Source organism: Myotis nattereri (genome assembly GCF_964212035.1).
Source record: "Myotis nattereri genome assembly, chromosome: 17".
NCBI lineage: Eukaryota > Metazoa > Chordata > Mammalia > Chiroptera > Vespertilionidae > Myotis > Myotis nattereri.
The window spans coordinates 36688792-36716185 of record NC_138092.1 but is presented as its reverse complement, the minus strand read 5'-3'; the positions used below and the strand labels follow the sequence as shown (position 1 = coordinate 36716185).

The 27394-nt window shown below is 37.8% G+C and overlaps 1 protein-coding gene across 2 annotated transcripts in view; it reads right to left on the bottom strand.

Annotated features, from left to right (window-relative positions):
* The window catches only part of LOC308533179 (uncharacterized protein C8orf34), a 466353-nt gene that overhangs the window by 214977 nt on the left and 223982 nt on the right, over positions 1-27394 (bottom strand). For both annotated transcript variants that reach the window (XR_013997045.1, XM_081111001.1), the window contains 2 exons: positions 23022-23069; positions 9908-10001 (listed from right to left, as the gene is read on the bottom strand). Coding sequence is in view for 1 of the 2 variants with exons in the window: in XM_081111001.1 (XP_080967127.1) it covers positions 9908-10001; positions 23022-23069 (142 nt within the window). In the remaining variant the exon portion in view is untranslated. The remainder of the gene's footprint in view (positions 1-9907; positions 10002-23021; positions 23070-27394) is intronic.

The following is a 27394-nucleotide window of genomic DNA, read 5'->3' as shown; positions in this document are numbered from 1 at the left end:
ATAATGGTAAGACATTGGATAAGTCACCCACTTGATAGTCAAAATTTCTTAATAGGGGTTGTGGCATAGAGGAAAACAGTAAGCCAGATGTAAGCACTCCACATGAAAGAACAGAAGTGATTGGTAGGATTATAGTGACAAAGAAACTAGACAGCAGGACAAATGGCGTGAACCTAAAAAAATAAAATAAAAAGGAGAATTTCAAGTAGACTGTTTCCTGCTTCCTCATGGTGCAAGCACCATGTCAAGACACATGGCAATTGAAAAAAGGAACAACTTCCCTGGGGAAGGCTCACAGGGAAGCAGTGCCTTCTAGAAGAACCTATTTCAAATAAGGCAAAGAAAGGCACGGAGAGTGTTATTTGAATAGCACTGAAGGAGAATCGGTTTGCAAATCAAATTCCAGTTGCACAGGGTACAGGGGGAAGTTCTGGGAAATATATCAATGGTGGTAAAGAATACAAAACACGAGATGATTTTATTTTGACAGGGGCAGGGGGGCAAGACAGAGTGGCCAAGGGTAACAGGAATAAAAAACAGAAGTAACTGATCTCAATTTTCTGACCTGAACTTTGGCATAATGTTGTTCTAGTATGGCAACAGCCTTACATGGCTTCCGTCTGTGAAGTAGGACTAAATATCAGGGGATAGCCCATTATTTCCCATACTTGTGGGCATGCAAGGAATGAAGCAGCTTTTGTGTGGCGGGGGGAGGGAGAACAAGCAGGAAAGCAAGGAGCCATAAATTCTAGAAATAAAGGTAATTTGTTTACCCACAGAAACTTCTTTTCTTCTTGAATGCCATAGGTACAGGTTTATTCAGTACCAACCAGCAACACGAATCACCGGAGGCAACGCGTTTCAAATGCGTGTGAGGGGATTGATGTAAAAGGCTGCTTTAAAGCACCATACTCTTTGCAACGATGAGTTACCATTACCACAGAGGAGCCGCACAGTGCACACCTGAAGTATCACTGAACACATCATGTTTGGTTGTGTGTGTGCCGATAAAACCACTTACTACATAAAGTTGTCCAGGTTTCTAATCATGGCCTTCCTGAGAAATCAGAAGATGGGACTCGGGCTTGGCCACTTCTCGAGTCATTTCAATCTGAACTAAATTTAATCATTCATTTATTCAATTCATCCAGTCAATATTATTTAGTAAATAGTGAATATATAAATATTTATTAAATAATTGTGTGCTAAATGCTTACAATGTAAAATATGAATATTACAACAAAATTTTCCCCAGTAGGTTAATTTTTGGACTTAAATATGTGGAAGCCATTTATAAATTATAAAGTCTATATAACTAGTGGAAACTTTCTGAAAATTATTGTGAATGTTAACAAATGGATAATCTTTTTGGTCCTAATATGAAGGAGAAAGTCACGTGGAATTTACATTTCAGGATATAAATAAAAACTCTGTTTTTGGTCTGAAGAATGTTTAATTATACTAAAGTTGATATAGAGTTTTGGGATATTTAGTCAACATTTCATAACAAGTCATTTTGAAGACATTTGGCAGCATGCTTTGAACAGTTGTTCTATTTTAAATAGCTTACTATGGGATTGAAAACATGCTTAATGTAATTACTAAATGTTGTTTATTTTATTCTGTCAAAATTTTATTTTTTATGTTTATCAAATATGCCTCCCTTAATTTTCTGGATGACTTTGCCTGTAGATAATAATTCAGAGCACAGAGTAAATATAACTAAATCAAGTTGAAGTTATATTAAAAGCAGATTTCCTACCCAAATGCATTATTTCTTTACATGTCACTTTTCCTATTTTCATGTTTCATACTATTTTCTTTATGATACAAACTCTTTCAGTGCTCAGTGAAATAATTCCTCTCTTTATACTATTTATACACACATTTCTCCCACCTTCCCTCTTCATTTAGCTTCTAGAGATGGAATGACATTTCACACTAGAACACGTGACCTTTGATTAAGTTAGAATGTAAATTGCACTTACTAATCATGTACCCTTGGGAAAGGGTATTTAATAAATCTAAGATTGTAAAATCAGAGTACTATCACTCACACATTCATTTATTATGGGGATAAAAGGAGATACAACAAATATTTAATAAATGTCAGTCCTCTTCCATTTCCTCCTCTTTTAGAGAGCATATATTTCTATATAAACCTTAAAATGTCAATTACTCTAATAGGTTTTTAAAAGTGGAATTCTGTAATTCTAAATATATCCCCCAAATTGACGTTGTAGTTTTATTGTATACTAGCGGCCGGATTCATGCACATTGGAAAGAAAGTAATTAGAAGAAATATTCTAATATTGCTATTCACCCTTTCTCTATAATAGAAGTGTTAGAGATGAAAGAAAATTAGTAAAATGTATTTGAAAAAGAATATATAAATTTATTAATAAATAAGCATGATATAACGACAACAAAGACATGATGTAAAAACAATAAAAACGTGATATAAAAACAACCAAAACATGATATAAAAACAACATTGATACAATGACTGATACATTGATTTAAATTATTCTAATATCTCACTGTATACCACATCAAGAGTAAAAACACTTCCAGAGTGCTTGAATAATTTCCCTTGTGATGAAGTATTTACAACTTCAACTTTGTCACATACTCTTTGAACTCAAGACAAGGCAACATATAATTGGCCATGTCTGAAAAGGAATTCAGGCAGGTATATTCCTACTCTGTCTAGAGTTTGTCCTTGTGCTTTATTAATAGTCATCACAAATGCTGGCATCACGGCAAACTGTCTTTGAATTAACTTAAATGTGAAGCCAGTGTCAGACGGGGACAAATATCGCGCATGCACGAGTCAACATTTATTTATAAACTAGAAGCCTAGTGCACAGATTCATGCACCAATGGGATCCCTTGGCCTGGCCTGTGCCCTCATGCAATCTGGGGACCCCTGGGGAGATGTCAGAAAGCCGGTTGTGGCCTGATTCCTGCAGGCCAGGCCAAGAGACCTCAAATCCGTCCCCTGGGCCTCTAATATGTATGTAAGATCTTTGGCTAATCTCGTCCCACCCTTCCCTCTGAGAGTCATCAGCTTGTTCCATGTTTCCATGCTTGTGCATTGAGCGTCTGCCCCTGGTGGTCAGTGCATGTCATAGCTACCTGTCAAATGGTCACTTAGGCATATATATATATATATATATATATATATATATATATATATATAATATATATAGACTACTATATATATATAGTAGTCTATGGGACAATTTCCCCAATTTATTATTAAATTAATATCGATTAGAATATATACTAGTTCTCTCAGTGAGAAAGATTTATTATGCACTGAAAATTTTTTAAGTTCTGTGCTTACAACATTGATTCCCCACCCCCCTTTAGTTTGAGAAAAGTAAGTAATTAAGTGTGAAATAGGAGGAAAAAGGGGAATCCTATATAATAAAAGGGTAATATGCAAATTGTCCCCTTAACCAGGAGTTCGACTGGAGTTCGACCAGAGGACAGAGCTAGCCCGCCAATCACCTGTGGCCCCTCCCCCGGACGGCCCCATCCCTGATCAGCCCCCTCACCCTGATCGAGGGTGAGGCCAGCTGGCCAACTGCCCACAGCCCCTCCCCCCAGCTGGCCTAGCCCAATCGGCCCGATGAGGGTGGGCTGGCCAGAACCCACCTGTGCATGAATTTGTGCATTGGGCCTCTAGTGAAATAATAAGGAAGGTTGGGATCAATGATGGAATGGCTACATGTAACCCATTGGTAGGCATGAGACAAACTCACACAGCCTGGAAGAATATGTGAGAACATTGCATAAGATGATGATACTACCCATGAGTCCACACAAGGAAGAGGTCACTCTTTTTGCCCCTAATTAGGACTATATAATCCTTCTCTACTCTAAAGTGCCAGCATATAATAGAGGCAACAAGTTGAATGCAAAAGCCATAGAATAATTGAGAAAAATGAGCTTAGGCTTTATAAATGAAAAGATAAATTATTACCAGTACGTAAAAGATGGAAAGTGTTTGGCAGAGAATGTTGGAGGAGAGCATTCTCTTTCATTCTCATGTAGTTAATGTACCCTGATAGTTCAAATCTGGGAACTGAGCAAACATAGATGCAGCTGAGCGTGAGTCTTTCTCTGCAATTTACTAGCCTGTGGACAACAGGGAAGAAGCAGGAACTTTGATGAGTCTCCTGATTCCCAGTTTTTCCAACTCTATCAGAGCTTCTAGAAAAAGAAAATTAGCCTCACACTGACTTAATTAAATGTCACATGTATGCTCACAAAAAAGTGAATCCATTAATAAACTGCAGTGAGAAATTAACAAATGTCTGGCAACAAATTCCATGCAGGATAAGAACATAATGTCATTAATAATAACATCAGTAAAGGTAAGTAGAAGCCTAATAAGAAGTGAGAACTGACATCCTTATGGAATAGAAGATAAACTAAATATTATAATTAACATTTTGCATAAATAGAAACTATTTTACATATTATATTGCTAAGCCAAAAAGAGCTTAGAATTAACTAATATTTACCAAGCACATGCTATGTGTCTGACACTATGTTTGGCACGAATTAAAGCAATAAAAAGTAAATCTTTTATTAGTCTATAAAAACAAAATGCAATAATCTGAAAATGTGTTAATTATGCCTAAATTTGTTGAAATATATTGAAGTGAGAAATTGATAATTCAGTAATGGTTGGGTGCATTATTGAGATAAAGCATCCCACTAAAAACATCAAAAATATATTTAAAAGAATCCATGAAGACATCAGAGACCTTTCAAAGCAATAAAGTATTACATGGCCAATATACAGGAGAATAAGAAAATAAACAGAAATTCTGAAAGTGGAATTTGGGGACATGCTTCCTTTAAAGATACCTGCCAGTTACTGAAATAAATTCTGAGGAGCTGACAACCAAAAGAGAGACTGAAAAAACCCTTCTAGAACTGGAGCTCCAGTGTTACTGAGGAAGGTGACTCAAATAAACTCCCCAGGTTTGGGACTGCTACTCTGAAGGGAAAGGAGTAAGGGCAACATGGGAATATGGCAGCCCGCTTAATGAATAAAGCCCAACTTAAAATCTCAAATTTTTTATTGAATTTCAAATAATCTAGGAATACTTCTTACTGAAACAAAGAAAAATGTTCGCTTGGAAGAAGTTAATATCATTTTAGGCCTCAAATTATCTAATTTTTCATATATAATTTCAATACTTAATAAAAAATAAACAGGCATGCATGGTGACAAGACCATGTGATCAAACCCCAAAATAATAATGGAGAATATTTTGAGTGGTGATATTATGGGTAATTCTAGTTACCTTTTTCTTAGCAAATTTCCAGTATTCAATATGGTATGATTATACATTAAGTGTTGTACATCAGATCTCTAGACATATTTATCCTACATAACTGCAACTATTTAGCCCTTGACAAATATCTAACCATTTCTCCCATATTCCGGCCCCAGTAACCATCATTCTATTCATTGCTTCTATGTATTTGACTTGTTTAGATTCTACATATAAGTGAAATCACATTTTTTTCTTCTTGTGTCTGGATTATTTCAGTAAGCATAATGTTCTCTAAATTCATCCATGTTGTTGCAAATTACCAGATCTTTTTTTAAAAAAGGCATATAATATCCCATTGTAATACATATAACAATTTATTTGTCCATTCATCTATTGACAGCTACTTAGGTTGTTTCCATATCCTGGCTATTGTGAATACTGCTCCAATGGGAGCATAGCTCTCTCGTGAGGTGCTAATTTCATATTCTTTGGGTGTATACCAGAGGAGAGATTGTTAGATCATATGGTAGTACTAATTTGTTTTTGCAGAAAATTCACACTGTTACTCATAATGGCTTAACAATCAATTTACATTTAACCAACAATGTACAAGCGTTCTCTTTTTTTCCACATCTTCACCAACACTTATCTTTTATTATTTTTATAATACACACTCTAAGACAGGTGAGATGATATTTCATTATGGTTTTGGTCACTTTTCCCTGATTATTAATGGTGTTGAGTACCATTTCATGTACTTGTTGGCCATTTGTATGCCTTTTTTGAAAAAATGTCTATTGAAGTCTTTGCCCATTTTTTAAATAGGTGTTTGTTTGTTTTTACTATTGAGTTGTATGAGTTCTTACATATTTTGGATATTAATCCCTTAACAGATATATAGTTTAATAAAAACTAAATAAAATAGGTGGAAAAGAAAAGAAAATTACTACAAAAGACACTGAGTAGTCAAATCAGTCTTGAGAATGAAGAACAGAATTGATGGCATACACTTCATGATTTCAAATTATATTACAAAGCTATAGTAATTAAAACAGTCTAGTACTGGCATAAAAGTACACACATGGACCAGTGGAACAGAAATAGAGAGCCCAGAAATAAACCCCAAATATATATGGTCAACTAATTTAACACCAGGACACAAAAACTACACAGTGGGGAATGGATAGTGTCATCAATAAATGGTGCTGGGAAAACTGTAAACACATGCAAAAGACTTGCAGCCAGCCAACACATTCTTCTCATTTGTAAAGATACTTTCCATCTGATATAAGGCTTCCATATAAGCTAAATCCATCAAAGTTAAAGAATAAACTAGATCTTTCCTTCATTTTGTGTCCATTATTCTATTTTTTTTTTTAGATTAGCCACACCTAGAGCAAATATAAGAATATTCCAAGACAAACAAAAAGTATTTGGTGAAAGTATTAAAAACATATGCTACTCATTCATACTTCTGATTTTTAAAAATAACAAAAAATTGGACCATGTAGCTCCTATTTTTAATTTTAAAGAATTCAACTCCACACATACTCTAATCCAGCAATTTTCAATATTTTGTATCTCATTGCACACACAACGAATAGGTATGATTTTGATTCATTCACACCAGACGGATATTGTTGTGTTGGCTGTTATCATTTCTTATTTGACAATCTAAGGGAAAAGAGGTCAGTGGCCCTAACTAACTAGTCAGGTATTTCCATGTTATAAAAATTCTTGTGGCACACCATTTGAAAATCACTGCTCGAATCCAAAGAATCTTGCACTCCAAAATAACAGTTCGGCTGTCTTGTTGTTTAAACACAGGCTTCTCTGACACTTGTTATAAAAATTTCTGACTATTATTGCATGTGGCAAGGACATTTTAATAAACAAAGAAGGTAGTCTGAAGCATGCAACTTTATGTATTGCTGAGCAACCTGACCCATTTTCCCATTATACTTCATAATAGTTTAGTTTGTGAGATTATGTTAGATATGTCATTATTTGCTACCCTTTAAATATTTTCTAGGAGCTTAGAAGTCAATTGAACCATTCATAATATCAGAATTTTACCACAGACATGGGAAGCATTTCAAAGTAAGAAGGCCACAGGAATAATTCAGAAGCATTTGGCCTCTAGAAATGACAAAAAAATTTATTTATAACCAAAAAATATCTTCTAAAACCAGTATTAGAAAGAAAAATTGCAATCTGTCATTAGAATGTTTTGCTTCTAACAGATAATTAACACTAGTTATTAATTTACTTTTATATTTATTGATTAAAGGTAAGTCCTTAAATATTTGCGATGATAAGTTACCCCACATGCAAATGTTGATATTCCTAATTTTGAGGATTTATTGCCTGGTGTCAGTTCAGATGCCCTGAAATTCTTGTGAAACCTTAGAATTTTCTGAATACTCACAGAAGATTGACTACAAAGCTACTGAGTGTGGATTTCAGTGGCTGCATACACTAAATAATATAGACTTTATAGAGCCAGTTCAGCAAAGTCACTCAACAAAAAATAGCAACAATAATAACAAGAACCAACAGCAGCAAGAACGAACTGGGGATGGGAGGAAGATGGTCCAATTACCAGAGTTCCCACCTTATAGTAAATGTCCAGTTTTAAACAAACAAACCAAAAAAGTGACATGCTTTATAAATCATATTAAACATGCAAATAAACATGATAGTGTGGCTCATAAAAAGGAAAAAACATTCAACAGAAACTCTCCTGAGTAAACTCAGATGATGGACTTTACCACACAAAGCTTGTCATCAACTGCGATAAGTATAGTCAAAGAATTAAAAGAAATCTTGTCAAATAAAATTTTTAAAAAACATGAGAATGAACTTCCACCAAATGAGACTACCAATTAAAACATACAAATTATTAAGGGGAACAAAATAGAAATTTTGGAATTAAAATGAAAAAATTCACTAAAGGGTCTCAACAACATATTTGAGTTGGCATAAGAAAGGATCAAAGAACTTAAGATAGGTCCATTGAAATCCAATCTAAGGAACTTCTGAGGAATTCTTAAAAATAAATGAAGAAAAGTGAACAGTTCCTCAGAGACCTTTTGGAACACCATCATATAACATACAAAATGTGTTAATCAACTGTTTATGCTATTGGTAAGGCTTGTGGTCAACACTAGGCATTGTTTAAGGATCAACTCTCTCTACATACTGGAGGCCCAGTGCATGAATTCATGCACGGGCGGGGGGGGGGGGGTCCCTAGGCCTGGCGGGTGATCAGGGCCGATCGGAGCCTTCTCGCCCAGACCAGATCGGGGCCAGGCAGATCGGGGCCAGGCAGATTAGGGCCGGGCCAATTGTGGCCTGCCAGTCAGGGGAAAGGACAGGGAGAAGGGCTGTAGGAAGTTGGCTGGCCGGGAGGAGAGACTGGACAGGGGGAAGTTGGCTGACCATGGGGAGGGACTGGGGGAGGTTGGCCAGCTGCAGAAGTTTGGCTGTGGGAGTGTACTTACCACCAGGGGGCAGCTCCTGCTTTGAGTGTCTGCCCCCTGGTGGTCAGTGTGCATCACAGTGACCAGTTGACCAGTCGTTCTGGTCATTCCAGTCGTTCGGTTGTAATGGTCACTTAGGTTTTTATATGTATAGACTTGCTCATTTAACTAATAATGATAATTTTATATATAATAATAAACTGTTCCTAACATATTTTGATTTTTTAAAAATAACCACAAGTTATCACTGTTCTAATTATATGTTTACTAGAGGCCCAGTGTACAAAATTTGTGCATGAGTAGGGTCCCTAGGCCTGGCCAGCAATGAGGGCCAATCTGTGGGGTGACTGGCAGGGCAATCAGGGAGCCCCCGCTGGCACCCACCTTGGCTGGCCTGGCACCGCCCCCGCCCCTGCCTCTGCCGGTCACCTCCCTCTGTGGGGCAACCGGCAGGGTGATCAGGGGGCCCCCACTGGCACCCACCTTGGCTGGCCTGGGGCCTGCGGGCTGGGGGCAGCTCCTGCATTGAGCGTCTGCCCCCTGTTGGTCAGTGCACGTCATAGCAACTGGTCGTTCCGCCATTTGGTCGATTTGCTTATTAGGGTTTTATTATACAGGATAGAAGATTCACATTCTAAATCAGAGGTCCTCAAACTTTTTAAACAGGGGACCAGTTCATTGTCCCTCAGACCATTGGAGGGCTGGACTATAGTTTAAAAAAAAAACTATGAACAAATTCCTATGCACACTGCACATATCTTATTTTGAAGTAAAAACACAAAACGGGAACAAATACAATATTTGTATTTGCATGTGGCCCACGGGCCATAGTTTGAGGACCCCTGTTTTAAATGGACATTTATGTTAGTGTTCAAGAAGAACAATTTCTTCTTGTAAGGTTCTGTACTTGTTCTCAGAAAATGAGTTTATGGTTCTCTGTGACATAATTATGACATAATTGAATCAAGATCTATATACCTGAAATATAGCTTATCTTTGCATGGTTTCCTAGTCAAGTCTGAATTTTTTTGCAGACAACATCTGATGTTATGAAAGGAATAGACCTTCATTGTAGATTTCCTTTGGCTAAAAGCAATCTGTCAATAAACAGTGGAGTCTACTCACGTTTCTCTTGTTCTGTTTCCACTCCTTCACTTTCTGTGTCACTTGGCAAGATCCATGGTTGGTGAACCACCTGCAATTGCTTTAAAGAATCATCCTGCCAAAGAAAGAAAATTCATTTCAGATTAAACTCTAGAATAAACTTGTGAATACTAATATGGGTGAACACTTCAGTCTCCATAAATTATATGTCCAATAAACTATAATAAATATTTCCTTATAGAGTTTTAAGTTTAAATTCATTTTCATGTCATAGACATGCCACAAACTCTAAAGTCTTTTTTAAATCTGCTTCCCTTTTGATAAGATTTAATGTCTTAATGAGAAGAAATACCTTGACCATGTTCCTTCCTGAATTAACACTTTTGTGGAAATGTTGACACTTATTCTTGGAAACTTAATAATACAATATTCAATATAAAATTGCACAAATAGTACCTTTTTGTCATCAAGGCTTCAAGTTCCCTCTAATGAGAATAAAGTTTAGTGGGATATATAGAACATTCTCAACTTCACCGTTCACTACTAAGTCACTACCTCCTTCCCCTTTGCACGTCATTCATTTATTTATTTATTTATTTATTTAAAATATATTTTTATCGATTTCAGAGAGGAATGGAAAGGGAGAGAGAGATAGAAACATCGATGATGAGAGAATCATCGACTGACTGCCTCCTGCACATCTCACACTGGAGATCGAGCCTGCAACCTGGGTATGTGCCCTGACCATGGAATGGAACCGCGACCTCCTATTCATAGGTCAATGCTCAACCACTTAGCCATGCCGTTCTGGCTTTTATTTACTTCCTTATTTTTATTATTATATTTCTCATATACTACTTCACTGCTCCTTGACTTCTCGCACTGACCTAAAGCAGACCCTCATCATCTTCCAACCTGATTGTAATAGCCATCTGTGAAGTTTTCTAGGATCAAATTTCATATGCTTTCTATCCCCCCCCAAGTTCCCTGCCAAAGTGAGTTTTCTAAAGTGCCATGCCCTCGTTCCCTATCCTTGAGTAGCCTCCTCATTATTCCCAGGATAAGATCTAAACTCAAGGACCTTCATTGCTTGATTTGCCCCCAGTTCCATCTCCATCCACCTCAACTGACACGTCCATTCCAGCTATAATTAACTGGTAGCTCCTCAATTTTGTCATCCTGTCTGATCTGCCAAGAGGCCATACTCTGTTTTCAGAGGTCATACTTCTTGCCTCAAATGCACTAAATTTATCTCAAACATAAACATTCATTCAGGCAGGTGTCATCTCTCTTACCTTTCCTGATCCTCCAAGAGAGAGTCACTCCTCTATTCCAGTGTGTGCCTATGGCACCAATAGAACAACTATTACTATATAGTAATTGCCTCTTCATATCTGCCTGTCTCAAAAATAATGTGGAAAGTCCTTGAGGACAGGGATAACTTTTTCACCTGTGCATTTCCAGCATCTATTATATAGAACCTGGCAAAAAATAGGTATTCACTCAGTAAACATTTGCATAGGAGGAAGTAAGGAAGAGAAAAGAAGAGAGGATGAAGGGTAGCAAGGGAGGATGGATCCCCTTCAGAATAAAATATAAGTAACAATTTCAAATTTATTAAATCATGATTCAAGAAAATATTTTGACACAGATTTTGAAAATTAAAAACACAAACTCAATGTGACCTGTCAATTCACTCTTTTGTCCTCTCAAATTCATTCATCATCTTCCCTGACTTACAATGATGTTTGACTCCAAGTTGAGATAATTTGCTTTATGTTGCTTAGATAAATACCAGCAAGATAAAAATAAAGGCTTACAGTTAGATGGGTATTAAACATATCGGCTGATCACTTCATAAGATATATAAATGTCTAATCACTATATTGTACACCTGAAACTAATATAATATTTTACTAGAGGCCTGATGCACAAAAATTTGTGCACTTGGTGGGGTCCCTCAGCTCGGCCTATGCCCTCTTGCAGTCTGGGACCTGTCGGAGATGTCCACCTGCTAGCTTAGGCCTGTTCCCTGGGGGGATCGGGCCCAAACTGGCAGTCAGACATCCCTCTGGCAGCCTGGCAGCCCTTGGGGGATGTCCACTTGCCAGCGGGGAGCAGGCCTAAGCTGCAGTCAGACATCCTTAGCGCTGCTGAGGAGGCAGGAGAGGCTCCCACCACCACCGCTGTATTGGCAGCCATCAGCCTGACTGGTGGCTGAGCAGAGCCCCCCCTGTGGGAGCACACTAACCACCAGGGGGCAGCTCCTGCATTGAGCGTCTGCCCCCTGGTGGTCAGTGTGTGTCATAGTGACCAGTCACTCCCAGTTGTTCTGCTGTTAGGGTCAGTTTGCATACTGCCCTTTTATTATACAGGATAGAGGCCTGGTGCATGGGTGGGGGCTGGCTGATTTGCCCTGAAGGGTGTCCCAGATCAGGATGGGGGTCCTGCTGGGGTGCCTGGCCAGCCTGGGTGAGGGGCTGATGGCTGTTTGCAGGCTGGTCAAGCCCCCATCCCCCCAGTGGGGACCCTCACTCCATGGAGGTTTGGCCAGCCTGGGGAGGGGCTGATGGCTGTTTTCAGGCTGGCCACACCCCCTTTAGGGTGGGGGGGTCACCACTGGGGTGCCTGGCCAGTCTGGGTGAAGGGCTGAGGGCCGTTTTCAGGCTGGCCAAGCCCCCCTCTCCTTTTTTTTCTTTTCCTTTTTTTTATTCTGGGATTTATTTACCTTCTATAATTGAAACTTTGTAGCCTTGAGAGGAGCTCAGAGCTGGCCAGGGTGGGCGGGAGGGAAGCCTCCTGCTCGCTCAAGCTCCGTGGCCACAGCAGGCTGAAAGCAGGTATCTGGAGTTTATTTATCTTCTATAATTGAAACTTGGTTGCTTTGAGTGGAGCTCAGAGCCCACCGCGGCAAGCAGGAAGCTTGGCTTCCTCCATCATTGGGGCAACCAAGCCTCCTGCTTGCTCCAGCTCCAAGTTTGCTGGCCGCCATCTTGTTTGGGTTAATTTGCATATAGTCGCTCTGATTGGCTGGGGGGCATGGCTTAAGGTGTAGTGAAGGTATGGTCAATTTGCATGTTTGCCTTTTATTAGTGTATATACCAACAGTAACTGAAAACAAATCTAAAAAATAAAGGTTCACAAGCCCTGATTACTAAGAAACACTACATCAGAAAGCATTTGTTTAAAAAAATTCCTTTATGGCCCTGGTGGGGTAGCTCAGTTGGTTGGAGCATCATCCCAATAAGCCAAGGTTGCAGGTTCCATATCCAGTCAGGGCACATACAAGAATTAACCAATGAGTGCATAAATAAGTAGAACAGCAAATCCATGTCTCTCTCGCTCTCTCGCTGTCTCTCTCTCTCTCTCTCTCTCTCTCTCCTTCTCCTCTCTCTCTCTAATCAATCAATCAATCCATCAATCATTCCTTTATGAGAGAAACATCCCTTGATTGTGATGGTTACCTCTGGAAATATTTAGTCCCAATTTAGAATTTAAAAAAGGCAGAATTTTCCAGGAGTTTTGGAGAGCATTAGAGAGTTGAATAGGTAAAGCATGGGAATCTTTTAAGGAGGTAAAACTATTCTGCATGGTATTATAATGGTAAATACAAGACATTAAGCATTTGTCAAAACCCATGGAACTTCACATTACAGAGTAAATGTTGATATATTCAAATGAAAAAATAAATTAGATGGTTAGGGAATTCCAGGATGAAAGGCAAAATACTAAAAAATAATCTAAATAATTATTACAAATGTCTAAAACAACTTACAAAAGAATAAGGTGCTGACCTGAGTAACTGAAAATAAGTGCACTCTAAAAGACCAAAAGCAAAATGAACTGTACATAATAACTGTACTATAGTTGATAAACATTTTTTATATGGGCATTAGAGATTAACAATTCTAAAACACATTACATATATACACTGAGTGGCCAGATTATTATGACCAGCCTATCAGTACTTCATTCGCCATCAACATGATAGGATGAACTTGATCAGCAACGATACTTAGGTATGTTGTGCTATTCAGATGTTTATAATGATATGGCCCTCTAGCAACTTCAGCGCAAAATTATACCTAATTTGCCTACAAATGTCAGGTGGTCATAATAATCTGGCCACTCAGTATATATTTGCAGTGGGAGTTTACAGATAAATAAGGCTAGAATGATCCATGTGTAATGTACTAGAGTTGGCAGCTGAGAGAACTTAAACATAATGACACCAATAGCAAAAAACACAACTACCACTCTCGCCTTAATTTGTAATACCATTTTTCCACAAAAGAACTTGGAAATGACTGATTCTTGGACTGAGGTAGAAAATATACAAGATGTCTAGAGCATCTGGTATTGCCAGAAAGAAAATGCTCACACACACACATACACACACACACACACACACACACACAATGAAGATATTTCAAAAGGATGAAGAAAGCCAACTGAAAAATCTCTCAGTGGCCAAATCTAGAATAATTTGAGCAAAACTAAATCAATCAATCAATCAATCAATCAATCAATCAATAAGATAGCATTGGGCTATTACCTAAAGTATAAAATAAATATTTATAAACTCATTACGATAAAAATAAATGACTTAAAATGAGTAGACCAATATGCCATTCAGAAGGATTTCAAATATTAATGTAGATACGAGAGGCCCAGTGCACAAAATTCATGCACAGGAGGGGGTGGGTGGTTCCCTCAGCCTGGCCTGCACCCTCTTCAATCTGGGACCATCGGGGGATGTCTGACTGCCAGTTTAGGCCCGATCCCACAGGGAAAACAGCAGTCGGATGTCCCTCTCACAATCCAGGACAGCTAGCTCCTAACCACTTGCCTGCCTGCCTGCATGATTGCTCCTAATCCCTCTGCCTGCCTAATTGCCCCTAACCCCTCTGCCTGCCAGCCTGATCACCCCTACCTTGCCCCCCTGACAGCCTGATAGGCCCTAACTTGCTCCCCTGCTGGCCTGATTGCCCCTAACCGCCTCTGCCTCAGCCCCTGGCCTAAGCCGCAGTCTGGCTTCTCTCTGGGGGAGGCGACCTGGCAGATCAGAGGAAGGTGCCACCCTCACCAACCCCCTGCTTTTGCCACTGCTGGCCTGAGCCTGGGCCCTTTGCAGCTGCTGCAGCTTTGTCCAGAAGAACGTCCGGAAGGTCGTCTGGAAGACATCTGCCTAATTAGCATATTACCCTTCTATTAGTATAAATTTCATCCTTAAGGAAGTGGAGAATAACTTCCCTCTTCTTCAGTGTGGCCTGAATATAGTGACTTTCTTCCAAAGAGTACAATATGGAAAGGGAAAGCAAAAAGAATAAATAACTGTACAGTGGAGAAACCTGACAAACTCTACCTAAAGCCGAGTGAATAAGGTCAACATCAACAGCAATAATTCCTATTGATAGTATGTTCCTTTGATAGCATGGGATGAAAGTGAAAGTTTACCACTGTGGTTTCCCTCCTAATAAACATATTATCCCAGTTTAACCATAAGGAAAATATCACACACATCTCAATTAAGGGATGATCAACAAAATATATGACCAGTACTCTTCAAAACTGCTGTGGTCATTAAACACCAAGAAAGTCTGAGAAATGGTCACAACCAAGAAGAGCCAAAGGAGCCAGCACTACAGAACATATCCTGGATGGGATCTTAGGACAGAAAAGGTACATGAGGGAAAAACTGAGGAAACTTGAATAAAGTAAGGGCTCAGTTACTAATATCATATCAATATTTGTTTATTAATTATGACACATGTACCATACTAATAGGGGATAATAATAGATAATAATAGTTGAAACTGGAGAAGAGGTATATAGGAACTCTCTATATTATCTTTTCAATAGATTCTGTAATCCTAAAATGGTTCTAAAATTTTTTTAAGTTTATTTAAAATGCTGAAAAAAAACCCCACAACATTTTAAAAATGATTTTCACTTTAAAATATCACATGAGCAACTCTTAAAAAAAAAAAAAAAAAGTCTGTTAATCAGATTAAAATATAAATTCCTGTCCTGTGAGATAGGGTTTGGCAGTGAAGAGTCCTTGCCCCAGGGGTCATGAGTCACAGCTTTTTATCTTGGTTAATCTAAGGCAGTGGTTCTTGATCTTCCTAATGCTGCATTCCTTTAATACAGTTCCTCATGTTGTGGTGACCCCCAATTTCATTGTTACAAATTGAACATAATTAAAGCATAGTGATTAATCACAAAAACAATATGTAATTATATATGTGTTTTCCGATGGTCTTAGGTCGCCCTGTGAAAGGGTCGTTTGCCCCCAAAAGGGTCGCGACCCACAGGTTGAGAACCGCTGATCTAAGGCATATCACTTTCCCTATTGAGATAGAATGAAGAGAGTGAAGGCCCTGGATTAGATAATCTCTAGAACTGTTGGGAGGAAATTCAGCAAATAATTAAAGATATTCAATCGTGAAATATATACTTTAGATATAAATCAGTGTTTATTTTTAAGGTTTAACTTTTTTTTTTTCAAATTTACTAATTATTCGATTTGGTCTTCAAGTCAATACTAAAGAAGCAGCATAAATGTGAAAAAAATCTTAGATTTAAAATTCCCTAATAGTTAAGAAGACAGCAGAAGTCACTTTTCAAAAAGTTCCATGAGAAGAAATCACATTCCTCAGTTTTTAAAAAATAGAACATGCAGTCTCTAATGTTTGAAGAACTATCAAAGATTTCTCATTTTGGTTTTATAAGGTTAAAACCAAATGGTTAAAGCTCTTTATTTAAAAGAGTAAATTGTAAAGTGATCATGAAAAAGTGTTTTTAATTTAAAAGGTATTTTGGTTAATTAGCTTCTAGACCCAAATAACTAGAATCTGTTTTCATAAGAGGAGATGATTAATACATCAGTTGTATTACTTTTTCACACAGTAGTTCAGAATATTCAGCCATACAATCAATTGGTTTCTGTTTTTAATGACTTTACTTTTGAGCAGATAAGCAGCATTCAGTTGGTAATTCAGTTATTACTATATTGTAACTTTAGATGTTTTGCTTTGGTTTCCCCTTGAATACAGCTGGTAATGCACCTGTTTTCTTTATCAATGCTGGCAGTACTATGTGTGTCCAAAATTGAGCCCATCAGACTACTTATAATTCTTTTTGATGGGGTCAAGGAGCTAAAATCTTGGATATTTTAAAAAACAACAACTGACATTCCTCTTTGCCAGTTTATGGAAAAATTTTTCTACAAGAATATTAAACTGGGTCTGAGCATAGTACAAACTTTCTCATATTCCCAAAAGCAAGTTCTTTGGATTGTTTTTAGAAGAAATGCCATTCATTCTTTTTTCAAAACACTTTCACCATAAGTATGCAAATGTCCAGGGACTAGGAGTGGTGGGAAATTGTGACATGTGTCATATGGAAAACAGTTGCTAGTCTTGTATCAACATATCATTCTATCTGCTAACAGAATGAGTGCTTTATAAACTCCAGCAGTATTGTTATTCCACATGGCTAGCTTATTTTTGGATTCTCTAAATGCAATCAATCAGTGATTTATGTCATGTGTGACCCTGAAACTTCAATATATTTAGAGAAAAAAAATGCTCCTTTGCTCATATTTTCACCAATGGATACTTCAATTCAGCCAACTAAATATTACTTTCCCTTTGGTTAAGAATAAAACTAATGCACAAAATATTAGTTTCCACCTTTCAAAAAGGGATTAATCACTTTTATTTTACTTCTATAACCATAGGATGCCTATAAAATAAGGATCCCTGAAACATGTTGCATATAAAATCAAAACAAAATTACACTCAACTCTAGATACATGGAATAGACTGCTTCTTCTGACAAAGAATCGGGCCTCTACTTCCATTAAAATGAAACATATAATTTACATATTTAAATAAATAAAGTTTGAAAACAACTTTATATTTGTTAATGAAATGTCCTGTCTTATCAGGCTGAAATCCATCAATTTTTAGTTAATTATACTTCTGTAGCTTATTTCTTATGAGGATTGCAAAAGGGTAATTGAAACCCAAGAAGGGAAGTAATAAGTTTGGGGAAGCTATACATTTGAATTAATAGGATTTTGGAAAAGAAAAGAGAGGGGTCAATAATAAAGTTAGAAAAAATATGGTAGATTGTGAAAAACATTACAAAATAAACTGTAGGATAAAGTTGTAAAAGGCTTTGAAATGAATGAAACACTACTGAGTGTAGTCAATGAAAGCTAAGTCATTTTGTAACAGTGAAATGCCAGGTGTCTATGACTCCATCTTGTTCACACCTACATTGTTTCAATGGTCTTCAGGCTAACAGTGTCTGCTTTAGAGATGCTAATCACTAGAGAAATTCTGCTTGGGGCTTGAGTTTTTACAGAAATAGCCCCTCTTACTCCCCCCTCCTTCCCCCCATCCCATCTCTTGACATAAAAGAAGCCTGAATTCTGTACTTTCTTAAAACGAATTTGAGAAACTGCTAGCACCCCTACCTTCTTAATTGGCAACTTCTCAATCAATAAGCCTTCCCTTACAACAAACTCTGGTATTTTGAGTCTTGGCCTTTCAGAGAATTTGGACCTGTAACAATTTTTCTAGCCTGCCCTTCCAATTAGCTGATTTGATATAGGTTCGGAGTCATTCACTTGACTTTGAGACATTTTACAACTATGTAATTTATAAAAATTTACTGGTATAGTAGTACAAATAATTCTTGTCCACATACATGCAAATTATGTCAATTTAAATGCAATTAATTATTATCCTATGGATATAAATTAGGTTTGCTAGGTTTTGCATTTATTTATAACTTCACTTCAAGATTCCTTATTTAACTATATGTGAGGGTTTGAAATCTCCTTTGAATTTGCTGCAATATCTTATTGGTTCCTTCATTAATTAATGAGTTGAATAAATCTTTGACATATGATCATTTTATATCTGTACTAATGGCCTGGTGCACAAAATGTGTGCACGGGGTGGGGGTGTCTCTCAACCTGGCCTGCACCCTCTCCAATCTGGGACCCCTCAGGGGATGTCCAACTACCAGTTTAGTCCTGACCCCACAGGGACCGCTGGCTCCTAACCATTCACCTGCCTGCCTGCCAGCCTGCTTGCCCCCAACTGTCCCCCCCTGCCAGCCTGCTTGTCCCCAACTGCCTCACTGGCCTGATCACCCCCAACTGCCCCCCCCCCCGCCGGCCTGCTTGTCCCCAACTGCCCCCCACTGACATGATAACCCCCAGCTGCCCTCCCCTCCTGGCCTGATCACCCCTAACTGCCTCTGCCTCGGCCCCACCACCATGGCTTTGTCCAGAAGGATGTTCAGAAGGTCTCCCAGTCTAATTAGCTATTATCCTTTTATTAGTATAGATGAGAACCAGGATTATAACTTTAAAAAATGTTATCCTTTAACTACATGCATTAATTCTTAGTGAATATCAATGACAGGTGAGTTTCCTTAAAAAAGAAATTCCTCGCCGAAACCGGTTTGGATCGGTGGATAGAGCGTCGGCTTGCGGACTGAAAGGTCCCAGGTTCGATTCCGGTCAAGGGCATGTACCTGGGTTGAGGGCACATCCCCAGTGGGAGATGTGCAGGAGGCGGCTGATCGATGTTTCTCTCTCATCGACGTTTCTAACTCTCTATCTCTCTCCCTTCCTCTCTGTAAAAAATCAATAAAATATATTTAAAAAAAAAAGAAATTCCTTGTTTCCTAAGTGGAATAAAAGTATGATACTAAAGAATAGTTATTTCAATTTTTAAAAAGTAAATCCCTGTGCACGATAAAAAGTCCATTATGTCTTATTTATTATAGAAGAACAATGTCATGCACTCTCCTTCAGGAGTACAGTTGGAATTTCATTGCATTAACAATCACAGAATATAAAACAGGGGAAAAGACAGACACAATTGGCAGGAGAAGTGATTCCAAGATATTTTGTAGCATAGAATCGGTGGCACAGTTGGAAAAACCAACCTCTACAGATTTGAAAAAGGTCTGTCACTTAACAGGCTTCTTTTCCTGCCTGACACCCTGAGAGATTGTGAAGCTGCTGCCTGACACCCGCAGCTAGTTCACACTCCTGTGTATGTTGCCTCGGCCTTTACCAAATAACTTCCTGAGGTTGTGAAGAACTGCTCTCAGTGGTTCTTTAAAACGTTTTAAAAATCATCAACTTCAGTCTTTAGTTCTTCAGAGGCCTTCAACCATTTAATTTCACTATGTTTATCTGATTTATGGATGTTTAAATTAACACATTTCTCTAATAAGTAGGGAATTTCTAACTAGTATATTATGCTGCCCTCAGTTATTCATCTAAAGAAATATGATTTTAAAAAAGACCAGCTTCTCTACAAAAGGCATAGTGAGCTTTGGAAGTCCTTGATTTTGATGTTATTTTAAATTGTGAGTGTGTGTGTGTGTGTGTGTGTGTGTGTGTACAATGAATGTTGATATTATGATTCCAAACACTAAAATTTTTACAAAGTGAAAATATTATTTCTGCCTTGAGTTACTAAGTGCCTTGTAAGTAAAGAATATGTAATTTTTAAAAATTGTCAGAACAATTTTGAAGATGAGGGAAAGTAGATTATTATGAAATACCTTGTTGTTTTTTATTTGGTCAAAAATATAAACTCTATTCTGGAAAAATTACACATTAAACAACAGAAAATATGGACCAGAAATGTTTTATTTTTTTGAGGAGACTATATTGTGTCTTTAGTTTTGAGTTAGGTCTAAACAGAATTGTCTAATTTCATGTGGTTATGATTCTGACTAATTATAAGACTAAATAAATAAGAAAACCAGAGACTTTGATCTGCAAAGAGTTGTTCAAACTTTAGCAAGAAATGTTAAATATATTAAAAATGTAAACACTATGGTTTATTTGAGTTTTAATGTATACTAAATAAAAGCAAATGTTTGCTAGCTCAGTTTTAACTTCAATGCTTCTGGCATACACACACACACACACACACACACTGTTCCTTAATGTTTGCTGATTCTAGGAATATGAGAAAGAGGGAAAAGTGAAATAAGAGCATAAGTGGGGAAAAAACCAAAAACTATCAATTTTTGGCTCACATTTTTAACTTGTTCGCAATAAAGGAGAGTTTGAATATATTTCCTAAAGATCCAATAATTAATGTCTGAAAAGAACTTTCAGTAAATCAGTAGTTCACTAATTAAGATCAAACTTAGTTTTACTGTCAAAATGATCATTTATTGATTTTAAAAAGAGCTAAAAGCTAAATATCAACCAACATTAGATAAAAAATACTATGTGAAATTGAACCCCTAAGAAAGGCGAGGCTTACCTTGGGCAGTTCACACATACTTGTAAACTCAAACTGAAAGTCAGTAATGAATCTCATAAGATCCTGAGGTTTTATACCCTGAATCAACCATCTATTCCTCAGAGTACATGAATAAACAAAACTCATAAATTTATTAACAAAATGTTCTTCTCCCTACATTATATAACATTGATTTTTTTCCCCATGTTGTATGAAGTTCCTCTCTAGAAATAACATTGGAAAGAACACTTTATGGTTGTGCCCACAAACTTTAGGGTGTTTATGAATTACATGGGGATCTTGTTAGAATGCAGATTTTGATTCTTTGGATCTGGTGTTAGCCCTGAGATTTTGCATTTTTTACAAGACCTCAGGTGATGCCGATGTTGCAAGTCTGAGGACCGCCCTGAAAAGGTACACATTCTCAGCCTTCACGTCACATTGAGCATTTACAATTGTGTACAACATGTACGTTTAGATTGCACATTTGTAATGATGAGGAAAATAAGGATCTTTTGTTGTTGTTTTAGAACTGCAAAATTAATATAAAACACTTTAAAAGTTCTATCAGCTATATGCAGCCCATTTCGTATATCAACACTGCAATGCTCCCTTTCCTCCACAGTGCTAGACCTATACAGGACACATTACAAGGTACCGTACCAGCAAGTGGGATGCTGAGCCAAGAGCTTGAGCAAACAGAATCCTAAAGGGAGATTCTGTTGATATACATGTTGAAAACAGTGTCTGCCTCTTCCTGGCAACATTAATTGCTTAATGTATTCTATTCAATTTTTGTATCAAATTCATTAAGTGGAAATTTAAAGTTGGTGCTCCAATCCTCCAATGTTCTGCCCCATATATTTTGATTTTTCTAACCTGAACTTAAAACATCTGCCTGGCTATTCCCTTTTTTTTCTTCATTACTCCTTCTCCATGTACCTTTCACAAAATTCCAACCACCTCCAAACAAGCATGAAAACTCAGAATGTTAGAGACTTCAAGGGGTGCTATTCACTCTGCTTTTTCTTTGCAAGTGATATCTAGAGGTAAAAGTGAGTTTCAGTATAGGTTCAGTATTCTGAATGAATCAACGGACTACACAGTACATTTAGTAGGGCAATCAAAATTGTTTTTGAATGGGTTCGTGCATGGGAGAATAGACTAATTAGAGACACAGATTGTCTTGCTGAGAACCAAACACTTGGTGCTTCCATGACATCATCACCAAGTTATCTCCCAGATCTCTTCACCTGCAACAATTCAGGTGGCTAATTTAGTGTCCTTGATGGAAGGTTTCAGATCAAGTTTTACGGATTCTATGCACTGATTTACCTGAAAGTCCCCAAATTCCATTGGCAAACTGCACGAAGACACAGCATGTGACGCAGAGCACCCTGGGATATCTTCCAAATAAATCAGAAGTCTAAATGGGTTTTCCACAAATATCTACATATTTAAATTGTTAAGACAGTTGGTATAGATTGTTCTTGTCATAAGAGCAATGACCATGTCTTACTTTTTTGGACATGGCCAACAAAAAGCATGTGTTTTTCATTTACTAGGATATCAGCAAATGTTTATGAGTGAAAATGCATAATAGCACTAGGTTTATACCTTCATTTTCAGGATGAATTGACACACCGTATCTCCCTACCAATGAGGACCAAAAGCCATTTTTATACCATTATTTGTTATCCTGTTTCTGTGGGCATGACCAAAGAGTGGGCATAGACTGGAAACCCTACAGGCGGATGGAGAAAGCCCACATGAGGGTTTCATTCTATATGATAGATAGACTGTTATCAGACTGGGTTACAGGCCACGTTAAAACTCACTTCTTCCATGTAGTGTTTCAATGACTGTCCTCCACTGGGGGCTTCTCCCTAGAGGCAAAGAGGAAGAGAGGTTGACAAAGTCAGGAGAGGGAGAAGAAAGAATGAGAGAAGAGAGTCATGGAGGAGATTGACACCTAGGAGCAACACCAAAACTTTACCATCCCCCCAGCATCTCAGTTGATGTTTGTGAGATTAACAGATGGGCAACTTCTTAAGGTGAAGGAGGTAAGTTTTTTTTTCCAAGGCAACAGCAATTTTAGGTCACATAAACATATAACCACCTAGAATAACTGACAAAATCTTAGGACAGAATGCTAAATGTGTAGTATAAAATGTTCTGTAAATGTGTTCTTACAATAAGATTAAGAAAAAGTCACTAAGTCTGCATTCTATAAATGTGTTTGGGGATCTAATACATGGACTTAAGAATATTTTAGGGAAAGTGTACAGGTCATTAACCTGCCTTTTCCCAAATGTTTATATAAATCTTTTGCACCTTACTTGTATGTTATTAGTTAATTCTCCACTACTGTGCCTTTTCCTAGCACTTCATTGAATGCTGGTAATCATTGCAGTTTAAATCACTGACATTTAAAATAATTTAAACATATATCACAAGTTCATCCGAACACTGGTGACCAAAACTGTCAAACAACTTGTTAGTTTGGATAAATTATATTTTTATCTTACATGCAGGAGACATTTGGAAATAAATTCTGAGATACCAGGAAACGATAAACTCTAGAACACCATATGTGTTTAAATGATAACTAAATAAGTTTGAATAAGTTTACTTTTGTTTCTAACTCTTTGAGGATCCTCTTTGTTAACTTTTCAAGAACTTTCACATATATTATCTCATTTCATTAGTTTTTTCACTATGACTTGAGAAAAGACATTCCCAGGCCAATTTAATACATAAATTGAACAATGCTGAGTGAAGGGTTCAAAATCAAGGAGCTAAGCAGGGTATTTCTGGGACTGGATCCCACTCTAACCCTCTTTACCTTGTGGAAACAAAAAGTTTAAAACATAAAAAATAAATTTACTTTAGTTAAAAAAGTGATGTATACTATAAAGCACTTCGAGGGGATTTTTTTTAAAAGCATGCTCATTTCTAAACAAATTTAAGCTAGAAATAAAGTGCTGGTATTCCTAAAAACTTACAAATGGTAATATTTTTTCAAATCATGGTTTCCACAACAAAAATTAATATGCTGCAGTTGAGATGTTTCCACATGCTTCAAGCTTGTAGGAAGCTCAATGGATACGATAACAAAAGAGGAAAGATAGTTATACGTATTTAAACTAAAAGATAAACTATAAGGAAAAATCAAATCCACATAAACCCCCTTAACTGTGAGGAATTTAACTCAAAGCATATAGAGATGGCTGGAAAATTACTTCAGATAAACGGCTTTTTATGGTTGAACTTGCTACACTATCTCCCCTCATTAGGACAACGAGTGCAGAAGGAATGCTGTGCGTTCTTCCAATTGGATCTTCTGAGTGACAGACCAGTCCTTCTGTCCTCATAATCCCTCCCCCTATGCCTGGCTGGCTAAGGACAAGAGGATGAGGTGACAAACTGCTTGTTGTTACAGATGCTCTCTGGAGGGGCCGGCATCTGTAGTCTGGATGGATGGCCTCTGCACACCTGAGGGCTAATGGTGAGATGCTGCAGCGCAGTCCCTAGGTGCTCACTGAAGAGGGTGCTTGGTTTCCCTGGAGCTGAGTGCAATGGTTTTCCCTGTTTGTCTGGACACATGCACTCTTATGCTAAGGCACAGTGGTAACTGGTGGCTTTCTTGATGATCAAATGTAAGTAAATCACTAGGTGTTCTATAAGGCTTCTTCTCAGGCTTGCTTCTTCCCACAGTGTCAGGCAGGTCCTCTTCAACTCTACCGCAGAGAAAAGGAGCAACTCACACAACACTGTTTGTTTCAAAGACCACACAGAACGGACGCATGGCTGTAACTGCCATTCATGAGTCACTGACACGGACAGCACTGGTGAGGAGGAGCACTGACGAGGAGGAGTGTGGAGTCAAAGATGGCAGGTGGAAAATACAGAGGAAACAAACACCTCACAGAGAGGATTACAAATGGGGTACAAGGCCAAGTGGACAAGAAAAAGAAGGAATTATTATCATTTGCAACAGCATGGATGGAACTAGAGAGAATTATGCTAAGCGAAATAAGCCAGTCAGAGAAAGATAAATATCACATGATCTCACTCATTTGTGGAATATAATGAACAACATAAACTGATGAACAAAAATAGAACCAGAGACATAGAAGCATCGAACAGACTGTACAAGCTATGAGGAAAGGTGGCAGTGGTGGTGGTGGTGGTGGGGGGGGGGGGGGGGATTGAGGAGATAAATGATCAACCAAAGGACTTGTATGCATTCATATGAGCAAAATCAATGGACACAGACAGTGGCGGCAGGCGGGGGGGGGGGGGGGGGTGGAGTGAGGGCTTGTGTTTGGGAGAGGATTGTGGGGAAGAGGTCAATGGGGGAGAAAAAGGAGACTCATGTAATACTTTAAACAATAAAGAATTAAAAAAAAAAAAAAAGAACAAGGTGGCAGGATCTCTATGTGTTAGGATCAGAAGATACAGCCCAAATCAAGAGCGCTCTGTCGGGGCGCTAGTGAAATAAAATATCTTCTAAAACACAAAGCTATCAACTTCAGTCATCCATTCCATAGGTTTAAAGAACTGGCATTTTAAATAACAAGTCATTCTAACAACATAATATTTTTGGAAGCACCTGGAAATGAATTAAAAATATCCAAATGCAACTTCCCTTGAGAAACAAAGATAGGAAAGGGGGTATAAGGGAGGCAGACAGGGCATGTGAAGGAGGGAAAGGGCAGAATACATGGAAACTGTGCCTTAAACAAAAGGAAAAAAAGGTATTTCCTGAAATGTGGTTTTACTTATCATGAGCCTAAATATAACCAAAGTTGAGATAAAATGTTTTAAATGTGAATTACAAAATATAAACTGAGAAAAAGAAACATCTGACATGGCTGTTAGAGACAAAAGCTCTTGTCACTCCCCTAGTTATTCTGCAGTTAAGGAGACATTTTCATTGAGATGGAATATCCTAGAGACAGAAGTAGGACTAGGCCCACACCCTCCTGAATCTATTGCCGTTTTTCACTATACCATGCTGCTTTTCTTTCAATCAGTAGGTAATTTTTATTTACCTCTGACTAACCTTTAGACAAAATGCATAAAGACTTTCGTTTGTATGGAGAGTACATTTACTCACAACCCTTTTGTGTCTAAGAGCTCTGGTACTAATTTCTGTCAAAGACATTTTCATGAGATCCTTACCTCTGCCAGAATGATCTTTCTCCCCACCTTTTTTCAAATGAAACTAAACAATAATCCTAACACAGATCTTCCTCCCCACCTTTTTTCAAATGAAACTAAACAATAATCCTAACACAGAGAGCACCTTCCTAAGACGTACATGAAGTATTTAGAACCCATAGAAGAAGGGAGCTTGAGATGGATGGCCAGGACATTTCTGAACCCAAGGGACCCACAAAAGTCCACCCATTGTTTATTCCACCAGCATTTATTAAGCACCTATGGTGTGTCACATTCTGTGCTAGGGTGGAGACAAATTGGTGAACAAGAACTCAGCCCTATCATAAAAAGTTCATTTTGAGGAAACAAATACACAAGTTATTAGAATAGAGAGCAAAAGTTACTTGGCACAGGTAAGCCCAAGGTGCTATGGGGGAAAAATAGGAGGAAAAGCCACCTAGGCTTTCATTTACTTAATAAGCATGTGTTGAGAGCTCACATGTGCTGGGAACTGGTGTAGCCCACTAGATACATGTGATGAAGAAGACAATGTGGAGGGATTGAAAGTTGAGGAAGTTATTATAAAGCTTAGTCCTCAAGACCAAGTCAATTAGTCTTGACTTAGTCAATTAGCCAGAACAGGAAGCTGAATAGAAAGAGGACTCATATCAGGCAGAAAGAAAATTTTGTGCAAGGTCCCAGGCACAACAGAGCAAATATATGAAACCACAAGTATTACAATGAGGAGCACCAATTATACTCTGCACTGTATTTTTAGACAGAGAGATATTAACATCATGTGTTATTTCCTAATTTTATACTATAATTCCCTGTAATACAGATGCTGATAATGATGCTATATGCTATATTTCTTAATTACATTATTACACAAAGCTACTGCATTGGTGACAGATGGTAGAGGATTGAAGTTCAGCTTTCCAAACTCCAGCATACTCTACTGGCAGCTACTGATGTCCGAGAGAACAGGCAGGGATCTATTTCTAAATAGTAAAATAGTGGGTGCCACAGTTAGAAACGCAGACAT